The sequence below is a fragment of the Prionailurus viverrinus genome, chromosome C2, assembly GCF_022837055.1.
Source record: "Prionailurus viverrinus isolate Anna chromosome C2, UM_Priviv_1.0, whole genome shotgun sequence".
Taxonomy (NCBI): domain Eukaryota; kingdom Metazoa; phylum Chordata; class Mammalia; order Carnivora; family Felidae; genus Prionailurus; species Prionailurus viverrinus.
Genome location: NC_062569.1, coordinates 33,725,684 through 33,741,628, shown reverse-complemented (window position 1 = coordinate 33,741,628; position 15,945 = coordinate 33,725,684). Strand labels below are relative to the sequence as shown.

Here is a 15,945-nt window from a genome sequence, read left to right as displayed (position 1 = left end):
CAATGGAATACTACTGGGCAATGAGAAAGAATGAAATCTGGCCATTTGTAGCAACGTGGATGGAAATGGAGAGTGTTATGCTAAGTGAAATAAGTCATACAGAGAAAGACAGATGCCATTTGTCTTCACTCTTATGTGGATCCTGAGAAACTTAACAGAAGATCATGGGGGAGGGGAAGGGGGGAAAAAGAAGTTACAGAGAGGGAGGGAGGCAAACCATAAGAGACTTAAATACTGAGAACAAACTGAGGGTGGGGGAGAGGGGAAAGTGGGTGATGGGCATTGAGGAGGCACCTGTTGGGATGAGCCCTGGGTGTCGTATGGAAACCAATCTGACAGTAAATTATATTTAATATAGAAAAAAGTTCAATGTGAAATTCCTTATAAAAACTTTGAGCAAAGCACATTTTTAAAAACAGATGGTAAATCACTATTCTTGCTATGTTTATGTAAATAAGTAGGACAAATTTGTTAAAAAATGGACTTATTTTACAAATGAATTAATTTTAATTTTGCTACCTTCAACAGAAACGAGGGTGCTTTTAGGGACAAAAATTAAGTTTCAACAACACACCCTTCATAGATGTTAGATTCTAGTTCTGAATCTGAATGTTTGTTTGCTTATAAAATCAGGCTGGATCCTGAATTCTTCTGGTTTCCTCAAATGCCTGGCTATGACTCTCCAAATGAAGGTTTCCAGTTTTGTCCCATTCTCTTGACCTGGAATCACTGAGAACTAAAACTGCCCCTTTTTCTGAAGGCCTGCAAACTGAAACTAGACAACTTGAGGTAAACTTCAGAGAAATTTCTTTCTTTCCTTTTTATTTTATACATTTTTTATTGTTTATTTATATTTGAGAGAGAGAAGGGGTAGCGGGAGCAGTAGAGAGAGACGGAAACAGAATCTGAAGCAGGCTCCAGGCTCCCAGCTGTCAGCACAGAGCCTGATGCAGGGCTTGAACCCATGAGCCGTGAGATCATGACCTGAGTTGAAGTTGGATGCTTAACCAACTGAGCCATCCAGGCGCCCCCAGAGAAATTTCTATAATAGCTCATGTATAGATGCTCTTCATGTCTGTTGCTCTATGGGCCACTCAAAAGAATGAATTATTATTTTCCTGTTTCTTTTTTTCCCAATATATGAAATTTATTGTCAAATTGGTTTCCATACAACACCCAGTCCTCATCCCAACAGGTGCCCTCCTCAATACCCGTCACCCACCCTCCCCTCCCTCCCACCCCCCATCAACTCTCAATTTGTTCTCAGTTTTTAAGAGTCTCTTATACTTTGGCTCTCTCCCACTCTAACCTCTTTTTTTTTTCCTTCCCCTCCCCCATGGGTTTCTGTTAAGTTTCTCAGGATCCACATAAGAGTGAAAACATATGGTATCTGTCTTTCTCTGTATGACTTATTTCACTTAGCATAACACTCTCCATTTCAATCCATGTTGCTACAAAGGGCCATATTTCATTCTTTCCCATTGCCACGTAGTACTCCATTGTGTATATAAACCGCAATTTCTTTATCCATTCATCAGTTGATGGACATTTAGGCTCTTTCCATAATTTGGCTATTGTTGAGAGTGCTGCTATAAACATTGGTGTACAAGTGCCCCTATGCATCAGTACTCCTGTATCCCTTGGGTAAATTCCTAGCAGTGCTACTGCTGGGTCATAGGGTAGGTCTATTTTTAATTTTTTGAGGAACTTCCACACTGTTTTCCAGAGTGGCTGCACCAATTTGCATTCCCACCAACAGTGCAAGAGGGTTCCCGTTTCTCCACATCCTCTCCAGCATCTATAGTCTCCTGATTTGTTCATTTTGGCCACTCTGACTGGTGTGAGGTGATATCTGAGTGTGGTTTTGATTTGTATTTCCCTGATGAGTAGTGACGTTGAGCATCTTTTCATGTGCCTGTTGGCCATCCGGATGTCTTCTTTAGAGAAGTGTCTATTCATGTTTTCTGCCCATTTCTTCACTGGATTATTTGTTTTTTGGGTGTGGAGTTTAGTGAGCTCTTTATAGATTTTAGATACTAGCCCTTTGTCCGATATGTCATTTGCAAAATCTTTTCCCATTCCGTTGGTTGCCTTTTAGTTTTGTTGATTGTGTCCTTTGCTGTGCAGAAGCTTTTTATCGTCGTGAGGTCCCAGTAGTTCATTTTTGCTTTTAATTCCCTTGCCTTTGGGGATGTGTCAAGTAAGAAATTGCTACGGCTGAGGTCAGAGAGGTCTTTTCCTGCTTTCTCCTCTAGGGTTTTGATGGTTTCCTGTCTCACATTCAGGTTGTTTATCCATTTTGAGTTTATTTTTGTGAATGGTGTGAGAAAGTGGTCTAGTTTCAACCTTCTGCATGTTGCTGTCCAGTTCTCCCAGCACCATTTGTTAAAGAGGCTGTCTTTTTTCCTTGGATGTTCTTTCCTGCTTTGTCAAAGATTAGTTGGCCATACGTTTGTGAGTCTAGTTCTGGGGTTTCTATTCTATTCCATTGGTCTATATGTCTGTTTTTGTGCCAATACCATGCTGTCTTGATGATCACAGCTTTGTAGTGGAGGCTAAAGTCTGGGATTGTGATGCCTCCTGCTTTGGTCTTCTTCTTCAAAATTACTTTGGCTATTCGGGGCCTTTTGTGGTTCCATATGAATTTTAGGATTGCTTGTTCTAGCTTCGAGAAGAATGCTGGTGCAATTTTGATTGGGATTGCATTGAATGTGTAGATAGCTTTGGGTAGTATCGACATTTTGACAATATTTATTCTTCCAATCCATGAGCATAGAATGTTTTTCCATTTCTTTATATATTCTTCAATTTCCTTCATAAGCTTTCTATAGTTTTCAGCATACAGATCTTTTACATCTTTGGTTAGATTTATCCCTAGGTATTTTATGCTTCTTGGTGCAATTGTGAATGGGATCAGTTTCTTTATTTGTCTTTCTGTTGCTTCGTTATTAGTGCATAAGAATGCAACTGATTTCTGTACATTGATTTTGTATCCTGCAACTTTGCTAAATTCATGTATCAGTTGTAGCAGACTTTTGGTGGAGTCTATCAGATTTTCCATGTATAATATCATCTGCAAAAGTGTCATCTGCAAAAAGTGAAAGCTTAACTTCATCTTTGCCAATTTTGATGCCTTTAATTTCCTTTTGTTGTCTGATTGTTGATGCTAGAACTTCCAACACTATGTTAAACAATAGCGGTGAGAGTGGACATCCCTGTCGTATTCCTGATCTCAGGGAAAATGCTCTCAGTTTTTCCCCATTGAGGATGATGTTAGCTGTGGGCTTTTCATAAATGGCTTTTATGATGTTTAAGTATGTTCCTTCTATCCTGACTTTCTCGAGGGTTTTTATTAAGAAAGGATGCTGAATTTTGTCAAATGCTTTTTCTGCATCGATTGACAAGATCATATGGTTCTTATCTTTTCTTTTATTAATGTGATGTATCACGTTGATGGATTTGTGAATGTTGAACCAGCCCTGCAGCCCAGGAATGAATCCCACTTGATCATGGTGAATAATTCTTTTTATATGCTGTTGAATTCGATTTGCTAGTATCTTATTGAGAATTTTTACATCCATATTCATCAGGGATATTGGCCTGTAGTTCTCTTTTTTTACTGGGTCTCTGTCTGGTTTAGGAATCAAAGTAATACTGGCTTCATAGAATGAGTCTGGAAGTTTTCCTTCCCTTTTTATTTTTTGGAATAGCTTGAGAAGGATAGGTATTATCTCTGCTTTAAACGTCTGGTAGAACTCCCCTGGGAAGCCATTTGGTCCTGGACTCTTATTTGTTGGGAGATTTTTGATAACTGACACAATTTCTTCACTGGTTATGGGTCTGTTCAAGCTTCCTATTTCCTCCTGATTGAGTTTTGGATGTGTGTGGGTGTTTAGGAATTTGTCAATTTCTTCCAGGTTGTCCAATTTGTTGGCATATAATTTTTCATAGTATTCCCTGGTAATTGCTTGTATTTCTGAGGGATTGGTTGTAATAATTACATTTTCATTCATGATTTTATTTTTTTGGGTCATCTCCCTTTTCTTTTTGAGAAGCATGGCTAGAGGTTTATCAATTTTGTTTATTTTTTCAAAAAACCAACTCTTGGTTTCATTGATCTGCTCTACAGTTTTTTTAGATTCTATATTGTTTATTTCTGCTCTGATCTTTATTATTTCTCTTCTTCTGCTGGGTTTAGGCTGTCTTTGCTGTTCTGCTTCTAGTTCCTTTAGGTGTGCTGTTAGATTTTGTATTTGGGATTTTTCTTGTTTCTTGAGATAGGCCTGGATTGCAATGTATTTTCCTCTCAGGACTGCCTTTGCTGCGTCCCAAAGCGTTTGGATTGTTGTATTTTCATTTTCGTTTGTTTCCACATATTTTTAAATTTCTTCTCTAATTGCCTGGTTGACCCATTCATTCTTTAGTAGGGTGTTCTTTAACCTCCATACTTTTGGAGGTTTTCCAGACTTTTTCCTATGGTTGATTTCAAGCTTCATAGCACTGTGGTCTGAAAGTATGCATGGTATTATCTCAATTCTTGTATACTTATGAAGGGCTGTTTTGTGACCCAGTATGTGATCTATCTTGGAGAATGTTCCATGTGCACTCGAGAAGAAAGAATATTCTGTTGCTTTGGGATGCAGAATTCTAAATATATCTGTCAAGTCCATCTGATCCAATGTATCATTCAGGGCCCTTGTTTCTTTATTGACCGTGTGTCTAGATGATCTATCCATTTCTGTAAGTAGAGTGTTAAAGTTCCCTACAATTACCACATTCTTATCAATAAGGTTGCTTATGTTTGTAATTGTTTTATATATTTGGGGGCTCCCATATTCAGCACATAGACATTTATAATTGTTAGCTCTTCCTGATGGATAGACCCTGTAATTATTATATAATGCCCTTCTTCATCTCTTGTTACAGCCTTTAATTTAAAGTCTAGTTTGTCTGATATAAGTATGGCTATTCCAGCTTTCTTTTGACTTCCAGTAGCATGATAAATAGTTCTCCATCCCCTCAATTTCAATCTGAAGGTGTCCTCAGGTCTAAAATGAGTCTCTTGTAGACAGCAAATAGATGGGTCTTGTGTTTTTATCCATTCTGATACCCTATGTCTTTTGGTTGGCGAATTTAGTTCATTTACACTCAGTGTTATTATAGAAAGATACAGGTTTACTGTCATTGCGATGTCCTTAGGTTTCATGCTTGTAGCGATGTCTCTGGTACTTTGTCTCACAGGATCCCCCTTAGGATCTCTTGTAGGGCTGGTTTAGTGGTGACGAATTCCCTCAGTTTTTGTTTGTTTGGGAAGACCTTTATCTCTCCTTCTATTCTAAATGACAGACTTGCTGGATAAAGGATTCTCGGCTTCATGTTTTTTCTGTTCATCACATTGAAGATTTCCTGCCATTGCTTTCTGGCCTGCCAAGTTTCAGTAGAGAGATTGGTCACGAGTCTTATCAGTCTCCCTTCATATGTTAGAGCATGTTTATCCCTAGCTGCTTGCAGAATTTTCTCTTTATCCTTGTATTTTGCCAGTTTCACTATGATATGTCGTGCAGAAGATCGATTCAAGTTACGTCTGAAGGGAGTTCTCTGTGCCTCTTGGATTTCAATGCCTTTTTCCTTCCCCAGATCAGGGAATTTCTCAGCTATTATTTCTTCAAGTACACCTTCAGCACCTTTCCCTCTCTCTTCCTCCTCTGGAATACCAATTATGCGTAGATTATTTCTCTCTAGTGCATCACTTAGTTCTCTAATTTTCCCCTCATACTCCTGGATTTTTTTTATCTCTCTTTTTCTCAGCTTCCTCTTTTTCCATAATTTTATCTTCTAGTTCACCTATTCTCTCCTCTGCATCTTCAATCCGAGCCATGGTTGTCTCCATTTTGCAGTTCATTTATAGCATTTTTTTTTAGCTCCTCCTGACTGTTCCTTAGTCCCTTGATCTCTGTAGCAATAGATTCTCTGCTGTCCTCTATACTGTTTTCAAGCCCAGCGATTAATTTTATGACTATTATTCTAAATTCACTTTCTGTTATATTGTTTAAATCCTTTTTGATCAGTTCGTTAGCTGTCGTTATTTCCTGGAAGTTTTTTTGAGGGGAATTCTTCCGTTTCGTCATTTTGGATAGTTCCTGGAGTGGTGCGGAACTGCAAGGCACTTCCCCTGTGCTGTCTTGAATAACTTGCGTTGGTGGGCGGGGCTGCAGTCAGACCTCATGTCTGTCCCCAGCCTACCGCTGGGGCCACAGTCAGACTGGTGTGTACCTTCTCTTCCCCTCTCCTAGGGGCGGGTTTCACTGTGGGGTGGCATGGCCCGTCTGGGCTACTTGCACACTGCCAGGCTCGTGGTGCTGGGATCTGGCATATTAGCTGGGGTGGATTGGCAAAGTGCACAGGGGCGGGAGGGGCAGGCTCAGCTCGCTTTTCCTTTGGTGATCCACTTTGGGAGGGGCCCTGCAGCACTGGGAGGGAGTCAGACCCGCCGAGGGAGGGATGGATCCGCAGAAGCACAGTGTTGGGTGTTTGCGTGGTGCAAGCAAGTTCCTTGGCAGGAACTGGTTCCCTTTGGGATTTTGGCTGGGGGATGGGTGAGGAAGATGGCGCTGGTGAGCACCTTTGTTCCCTGCCAAGCTGAGCTCTGTCGTCTAGGCCTCAACAACTCTCTCTCCCGTTGCCCTCCAGCCTTCCCGCTCTCCGAGCAGAGCTGTTAACTTATAACCTTCCAGATGTTAAGTCCTGCTTGCTGTCAGAACACACTCCGTCCGGCCCCTCTGCTTTTGCCAGCCAGACTCGGGGGCTCTGTTTGGCTGGCGGGCTGCCCCTCCCGCCGGCTCCCTCCCGCGGTCCGTGTAGCGCGCACCGCCTCTCTGCCCTTCCTACCCTCTTCCGTGGACCTCTCGTCTACGCTTGGCTCCAGAGAATCCATTCTGCTAGTCTTCTGGCGGTTTTCTGGGTTATTTAGGCAGGTGTAGGTGGAATGTAAGTGATCAGCAGGACGCCGTGAGCTCAGCGTCCTCCTACGCCGCCATCTTCCCACCTGTATCTACCTTATTTTCCTGTTTCGAATAGTCCTCAAATTCCTCCAATAAACCCTAGTGACTGCATTTTTCTCGTTAATATTATTGTACCTGATATGATCATATTTCATTGAGAATTTAAACAATCAAATCTTAGAAGTGATATTCATGCATCATTTTCTTATGTGCTCTCTTGATCAGGTTTGGAGAATGTATATTTGTAATTAGCCGTGTTGATTTAAAGGAGCAGGCGGGAGAGAGGAGTAGACATGCTGAAGGAGCTCCAGTTCTTCCTGTCGGCCATCCTGCTGCTTGCCTGTGTCTTCTTCTACCAGCTCAGCCTGAAGTCCAGCTGTCTCTTCTCTTGCCTTCCTCCCCAAAAGGCCCAGCAAGACCCGGAAGCCCTCCTGGGCCATGGGCATGGCATTGTGTTCATAGAGACCTCAGAGAGAATGGAGCCAACGCCTCTGGTCTCTTGTGCTGTGGAATCTGCTGCCAAGACTTACCCAGAGAAGCCTGTGGTGTTCTTCATGAAGGGTCTCAACACCACTACACGGCTGCCCTCAAACTCCACTTACCCAGCCTTTTCCCTCCTCTCAGCCATAGACAATGTTTTCCTCTTCCCTTTGGATATGAAAAGGCTGTTTGAAGACACACCATTGCGTTCATGGTACACTCACGTAAGTGGTCAGAGAATCTGAGAATTTCAGTGTTGGGAGGTACCACAAAAAATGAGTCCAATCTCCTCATATTTTGAATAGGTAAACTGAGCATAAGGACTCAGTGTCAGAGATGGGACCAGAACCCAGACCCTGGTCTTCTTTGTACAGGGTTGAGTCCTGATTCAAACAAACAGGAGAGACTTCAGTTAGGTTTATCTCTAGCCTGGTGTCTTTTGCTTCCAGCCTTATTTCTTAGGAACTATGCTTCTCTTGAGACCATTCTTAATGAATGAGTTTTGGTAACTTTTATGGGGGTATAATCACTTATTTTTCACTTATTTAAACCCATCTGTGTTAAACTGTTTTTTTTTTTTTGCATTTGAATGGGAAATGAGGCAATATTTAACTTGAAGATGATGTTAATAGTGAACTCATGAGAAATCAGATGGGGGGCTGCTATATGAGATTGGGTTATATTGAGATACAACCAAGACATGCCAGGAGCTCTTGGGAATTTTGTAATCTTCATCTTAGCAACATAGTATAATAAGGAAATAACATTTCAATTAAATATTTCTCTCACAGAGGGCCCACAATCAGATAACGCTTAAGTAAATTATAGTACAACCACTCAATGATTCCACTATGCAGGCTTTAGCCATGACATCTTATGAAGACTACAACACAATATGGAACAAATACACTTGTATTAGAATGTAATTGTAATTATTTTACCTACGTACCACCCTTCCCCCCAACCACATGGAAGAAAAAAATCCTGAAGAAAATACACAACACACAGTAATAATAGGTGTGTTAGTGTGATTGGATTGGGAGTGCATTTAGTGATGAGAATAAGTTAATTTTATAAATAAAATTATTATTATTATTATTTTTTAATATATGAAATTTACTGTCAAATTGGTTTCCATACAACACCCAATGCTCATCCCAACAGGTGCCCTCCTCAATGCCCATCACCCACCCTCCCCTCCCTCCCACCCCCCATCAGCCCTCAGTTTGTTCTCAGTTTTTAAGAGTCTCTTATGCTTTGGCTCTCTCCCGCTCTAACCTCTCTCGTTTTTTTTTTTTTTCCCCTCGCCCATGGGTTCCTGTTAAGTTTCTCGGGATTCACGTAAGAGTGAACACATATGGTATCTGTCTTTCTCTGTATGGCTTTAATTATTTTAAAAACAAAAAAGTAATTTAAAAATTGGCATCAAAATTATACTATTTGCTTATCCTTTAAAGTCCTTTCTAAGTTCTAATCATAGGCTAGACCAAATGTCAGATGGTAAATACTTTGTAAAGGGGCCAGACAGTGAATACTTAAGGTTTTGCAGGCCAAGAGGCAATATTGAGGCCATTATGGCAGTACTTGTGTTAGTTGCCTATGGCTGCTGTATCAAATGACCACAAACTTGGTGACCTAAACCAACAGAGATTTGTTCTTTTTTGGTGATGGAGGCCAAAAGTGCCAAATCCACTTCACTGAATGGAAATCAGGTGCTGGCAGGGCCCCAGTTCCCAAGGAAGCTCTTAGGAAAAACCCTTCCAGGGGAGATCTGCACATGTCCTTTTCCTCTGTGTGTGTGAACTTTCCCCCTACATCTATCTTTCTTTCTTTCTTTCTTTCTTTCTTTCTTTCTTTCTTTCTTTCACCACTTTAGTGACGAATGACTGACATATGAAAAGCTGGACAACTTGGTGAGTTTAAGATGCGGCTGTTTTTTTGTTTTGTTTTGTTTTCTTAATTTTTTTTTTTTTTACATCTGTCTTTAAAGGATACTTGTGATAGCATTTAGGGCCCAAATCAGGACAACCCAGGATAATCTCCCCATCTCAAGATCCTTCATGTGATCACACCTGCAAAGACCCTTTTCTCAAATGCAGTAACATTTACAGGTTCTGGGATGTAGGACCTGGGGTCTTTGAGTGGCCATTATTCAGTCCACTACAGTATTTATATATAAAAAATGAAAACTCCTGTCATGCCCTGCCTCATTCACCTGGGGACTGAGTGTGCTTTCCTGGGTGGAGGACACATTTGAGCCTACTTACTGTCATCTGGAGACATTTACTGGACTAAGCAACCGGCATGTGGGGGAAGTGGTCACTTTTACTTTTGACTCCATGTGACTTCCATAACCAGGGTGCCCATCTCTTGTCCTGAAGAGCCTGCAAGTCTCAAATTCAGACTCATCAGGAGGTGATGAAGCAGCTCATCAGACTGAGATTTTACCGGCAGCTGCCAGCACAGGGGTCCTAACAAATAGTTGGTGACAAGCGCAGGCCCCTCGGAAGGAGCAGGACAGGCCACAGGCTGGGAAGGCAGGCCCTGGCAGCAGAGAGGGTCCCTGGAGGGGACATGCTGGCTAGGTCCCTGTCGCTCTCAGGGCTAGCCTGCTAGAGGGTGTTCCAGGAGATCTAAACAAGAACAGTTGTCTGTTGGCCTACTTTCCCCACAGCTGGGCTAGACTAACGTTACCTAAACTGTGTTACGCTCCTTACACAAATAAATTTCTGCCCAAATTGTTTTGGAAGGTGAGATGCTGCATTCTACACTGTAAAAAAAATTTTCCCTCATGGACTAATCACGTACATGAAGAGATTAAAGCCTCTGTACTTCTGAACTAAAGAAACAGTAATTTGATTCAACCAGAATCTTCCAAACTTATCTGAGCATGAACACCTCTTTCAGTAGGACATAAATGTTTTCTGAGAGCTGATGTTTCATAGAGCACAGCCTGGGTCTTCTGAGCTGTACCTCAATTTTACAAGGTTGAATTTTAGGAACAAGGTGGGCCCTGGGACACAGAACCCTTAAGTATCTGCCCCATCTGAGCCCTCAGGGTACTGCACTAAGCCATGCATCTGCAGTGATCACACCATGATAATTTTGGGGTGCTGGTCTGTGACATGTTCTGCTCCATTGGGGATGACCTAATGTGCCATCACTTGCTGGTTTGCTGCACTGATTTGGCAACTGTAGCCTTTAAAGATGTCTGGGGTTGCGTACTGTGGGGTAGGAAGGGGATGAGCAGTCAGAATCCTAATCCCCTTGCTGGAGCTCACCCTTGTGGGAGCTTTTGTGTTTTAGGTAGATTTAGTCCAATGCCCACAAAAAGGCAGGCTTCTTCCTCCTGTGATTTCGTGTGGCTTTTGATATCCTATGTATCTGTTCACTAACACTCACCAATTTACCAAATAATCAATTTTACTTATTTTTACCAAAACCTTATTTTTTTTGGAATGAATGGATTTCTGGAGCCAGACTGGCTAGGTTCAAATTCAGCCTTTGCCTCTCTCACCTTGGACAAATTACTGAATTTCTTGTTTCTTTTATCTCTTAACTTGAAAAATGGGAATAATCATAATATCAGTCTTTGAGCATTTGTGTAGATTATAAAGAGCTTGGAACAGTTTTTGATAAATTTTGGCTGTTATTATTTATGAGGTTTTCAGCAATTGTATACAATTTTGTGATGTTAACAATTTGTGTAAAGATTCCTGCAAAGTATTAATTGTCTTGCCTTCATTTGGCTTTATAGCAATGATTTTTTTTAATTAAAATTTTTTTTGTTTAATGTTTATTTTTGAGAGAGAGAGAGAGAGGGAGACAGAGTGTGAGTGGGGAAGGGACAGAGACAGAGAGGGAGACACAGAATCTGAAGCAGGCTCCAGGCTCTGAGCTGTCAGCACAGAGCTGGATGCGGGGCTCAAACTCATGAACTATGAGATCATGACCTGAGCCAAAGTTGGATGCTTATCCAACTGAGTCACCCAGGTGCCCCTATAGCAGGGGTTTTTTTTAAGTGTTTTTTTTTAATGTTTATTTATTTTTGAGAGAGAGAGAGAGAGAGAGATAGAGTATGAGTGGGGTGGGGCAGACACACACACACACACACACACACACACACACAGAATCTGAAGCAGGCTCTAGGCTCTGAGCTGTCAGCACAGAGCCTGACTCGGGGCTCAAACTCACCAACTGTGAGATCATGACCTGAGTCGAAGTTGGATGCTTAACCAATGAGCAATCCAGGTGCCTCCCTTTAGCAGAGTTTTAAAGAATGTTTATTAAAAAATAAATAAGTAGATAAATAAATAAATAATAAATAAATAAATAATGTTTATTTTGTCAGGGCACCTGGGTGACTCAGTTAAGCGTCTGACTCCTGTTTTCGGCTCTGGTCATAATCTCCTGGTTCATGCCCACGTTGGGCTCTGTCCTGACAGTGTAGTGCGAAGCCTGCTTGAGATTCTCTCTCTTTCCCTCTCTCTATGCCCCTTACCCAGGCACACTCTCTCCGTCTCTTTCTAAATAAATAAATAAACTTAAAAAAAAGAATGTTTACCTTGTCAAATGCCAAATGTTTATGTTCAATCTTTCTTTACTTTTAATTCATTTATTGGGGCGCCTGGGTGGCTTAGTCAGTTGAGCATCTGACTTCAGCTTAGGTCATGATCTGATGGTTCATTGGTTTGAGCCCCACATGGTGCTCACTGCTGTCAGCGTGGAGCCCACTTTAGATCCTCTGTCCCCCTCTCTCTCTGCCCTTCCCTTGCTACTGTTTCTCTTTCTCTCTAAAAATTCATTTAAAAAAATTATTTATTTATTTATTTATTTATTTATTTATTTATTTATGTATTTAAGTAGGCTCCATGCCCTGTGTGGAGCCCAGCGTGGGGCTTGAACTCACAACCCTGAGATGAAGACTTGAGCTGAGATCAAGTGTTAGGATCATCCAGTTGTCTCTATTTCAATCTTTTAATCAATATGTTTCAATCCAGAAAAATCTATTTTGTTTTCTCTATTCAAACTTTTAGCATTCCATTTGAGAAGGTTGCTGTCTATAGTGATTAGTTTTTATTGCCATTTATAAAGATGGTTTTTTATTCTTTTTAGAGTCACTTACTGCTTTGCTCCCTTTTTTAGCATTTGCAGTCATCCTCGACTCCTCTCTCCCCCTCCACATCCAATCCATCCACACCCTGACCCTCTTCATCTTTACCATGTGCCTAGGATCTGAACATTTCATCTGCCTTCCTAACTTGCCTCTGTGTTTCTGCCCTTGCTGCCTCCCAAGCCCTGCCCCTGTCTGTTTTCCACAGAGGACCCTTTCAAGACTGAGTCAGGTCACATCACTCCTTTCTTCTAAACATTCAAGTAATTTCAGTCTTCAGATAACTCCAGTCTACGTGATCCATCCTCCCTCTCCACCCACCCCTCTCTGCTCTCATCTCCTACCCCTCCTTCACTGCCCTGCTTTGGCCACACTACTCTGTTCTCTGTTTCTGCACACAGTGATTGTATTCCTACCTCAGGGCCCTTGAGCTTGCTGAAACCCAAGGTAAGATAGTGTTCCACCCTGCCCCCTTCATATCCTCCTCACCCAGCTGTTTTTCCTTCATAGTCCTTGTGAACACCTGACATATTATATATTGATTTATTTATCGTCTATCTCCTCCAGGTAGGGATTTTTGTCTGTCTGTTCATTGCTCTCTCCCTAGCAGCTATAACAGAGCTTGGCACATTGAAAGTAGGCCCTCAATGGGGTGCCTGGGTGGCTCAATCGGTTAAGTGTCTGACTTTGGCCCAGGTCATGATCGCACACTTTGTGGGCCTGAGCCCCGCGTCAGGCTCTGTGCTGACAGCTCAGAGCCTGGAGCCTGCTTCCGATTTTGGCTCTCTCTCTCTCTCTCTGCCCCTCCCCCACTTGTACTCTCTCTCTGGCTCTCAAAAATAAGTAAATGTTAAAAAAAATTTTTTTTAAAGGAAATTAGGGCCTCAATGAATATCATTAAAGGAAATAATTAGTGAGAGAAGGCATGCATGCATTTTAAGATTCTTTTACCAATTTCTCAAGAAGCGTACATATTGATCTATTCTATAGTTTCCTAGTTTACTTTTTCTTTATTAGTTTTTAGCATTTCTAGGACTCAGAAAATTCCTGCTTCACAGTTTCATATTTGTGGTTAAACTACACCCTGCTGAAAATGGCTCATATGGTTTATTGTGAAATCCCTTCAGGGTTTCTTCTTTACCATTCTACTGCTTTAATTAAAAACAAACAAAAACCAAATTCATGAATTCTTTAAAAGCTTGCAAAGTCTGCCCATTGACACTGGTTGCTGTAAACTTTTCACTTACAGGCAAATTTTGGGGTGGAGGTAAGTTTGGTCAATTTGTAAAATTGGGTTTTTGTAAGCAGATTTTCGAGAAGCTGGCTTGCTTCCTTCTCCTCAGCTACCGTGGGCTGGCCTCACGTTGTGACACCCTTCCTTTTTCTCCTGCTGCTGTGGCTGATTTGCACGTGTTCCTGCAGATCAACGCCAGTGTGGAGAGCAACTGGCTCCACGTCAGCTCAGATGCGTCCCGCCTGGCCATCATCTGGAAATATGGCGGCATCTACATGGACACCGATGTCATCTCCATCCGGCCCATCCCTGAGGAGAACTTTCTGGCTGCACAGTCTTCTCAGTACTCTAGTAACGGGGTGTTTGGATTCCTCCCCCACCACCCCTTCCTGTGGGAGTGCATGGAAAACTTTGTCGAACACTACAATTCAGACATTTGGGGCAACCAGGGTCCCAGTTTGATGACAAGGATGTTGAGACTGTGGTGCAAACTTAGAGACTTCCAGGAGGTGAGTGATTTCAGGTGTTTGAACCTGTCTTTCCTACACCCTCAGAGATTTTACCCCATCTCCTATCCAGAGTGGAGGCGCTACTATGAAGTCTGGGACAAAGACCTGAGCTTCAATGACTCCTACGCCCTGCATCTGTGGAACTACATGAACAACGAAGGAAGGACTGTGGTTAGAGGGAGCAACACGCTGGTGGAAAATCTCTGCCGTAAGCACTGTCCCAGGACTTACAGGGACCTGATTCAAAGCCCAGAGGGGTCAGTGACTGGGGAGGTGGGTCCAGGTAACAAATAGAGCCCACACTGGCTCTATGTTATAGAACTGGTTCCTGGAGTGCCAGCGTGCAGCTCATGTCCACGTTCCCCAGGGGTGGGGGGGTTTACCCACGTATCGCTTAGGCTCAGCTTTCTCTGTCTATAATACAAAAATCCCAAAGACCATTGGTGTATAAAATATAGAAGCTTATTTCTCTCTCATGTAAAAGAAGTCTGAAGGCAGGCGATTCGGGGGGGCGGTGTGGTCACTGTGGTCATTGGGGACCCAGGTTTCTTGCATCTCTCTTGTTTGTTATCCTTAGCGTCCATAGCCCCTGGTCTATGTGGCTGCTTGGTATCCAGCCCATTATGTCTGCATTTCAGGCAGCAGGATGAAGGAAGGAGGAACGTACCCCTCCTTTATTTTATGAAAACTTCCTATAAGTACTGTGTAACACTTGCCTTTACATCTCACTCACTCACTGCAAGAGATGCTGAAAAATTTAAGGTGGAAGAGAAGAAAATGGGTGTTAGGAGAGGCAGCTAACGGTTTTGCTACCTGTTAAATTTACTTCTGTAAGATTAATTTCAGCAGAATGGACTAGGGACAAAAAGTCTTGATTTCTGATCCTGACTTTGATATTCATTAGTGAATTCAGTCAATGAATATTAACCAAGCCCCTTCTGTGTGCCAAGCACTGATTTAGTTGCTGAAAATACTGCTGGATCAAGCAGACATGGTTCCGTCTTAGTCAGTTTGGGCTGCAGTAACAAAGTACCACGGACTAGGTGGTTTATAAACAACAGAAATTTATTTTTCACAGTTCTGGAGGCTGGTAGTCCAAGATTAGGGTGCCAGCACAGTCAGGTTCTAGTAAGGATCCTCTTCTGGTGGCAGAGGGCACTTTTCTTGTAGAATTCTCGTATAGGGGAAGGGGTCAAGGGAGCTCTCTGGGGTCCTTTTTATAGAGAAACTAATCCCACTCATGAGGGCTTCACCCTCATGACCTAATTACCTCCCAAAGGCCCCACTTTCTAATATCATCACATTGAGGGTTAGGATTTCAACATATGAATGTTTTTTAACATTTATTCATTTTTGAGAGAGAGAGAGAGAGAGAGAGAGACAGAGAGAGAATGAGTGGGGGAGGGAGACACATAATCTGAAGCAGGCTCCAGGCGAGCTGTCAGCACAGAGCCCAACATGGGACTCGAACCCATGAACCGTGAGATCATGACCTGAGCTGAAGTCGGATGGTTAGCCAACTGAGCCACCCAGGAACCCCAATCTATTTATTTTTGAGAGAGAGAAAGGCAGGGGAGGAGCAGAGAGAGAGGGAGACACAGAGTCTGA

At 42.2% G+C, this 15,945-nt stretch overlaps 1 protein-coding gene across 6 annotated transcripts in view; it reads left to right on the top strand.

Annotated features, from left to right (window-relative positions):
- Nucleotides 1-15,610, top strand: part of A4GNT (alpha-1,4-N-acetylglucosaminyltransferase) — a 31,063-nt gene extending 15,453 nt beyond the window's left edge. For 5 of the 6 annotated variants that reach the window (XM_047875885.1, XM_047875881.1, XM_047875883.1 and 2 more), the window contains 3 exons: nucleotides 634-789; nucleotides 7,227-7,705; nucleotides 14,017-15,610. In XM_047875885.1, the coding sequence (XP_047731841.1) occupies nucleotides 7,295-7,705; nucleotides 14,017-14,631 (1,026 nt within the window). In that variant the 5' untranslated portion in view covers nucleotides 634-789; nucleotides 7,227-7,294 and the 3' untranslated portion in view covers nucleotides 14,632-15,610. The remainder of the gene's footprint in view (nucleotides 1-633; nucleotides 790-7,226; nucleotides 7,706-14,016) is intronic. The other variant, XM_047875886.1, reaches the window with a different exon arrangement.
- The last annotated feature ends 335 nt before the right edge of the window (nucleotides 15,611-15,945 follow it).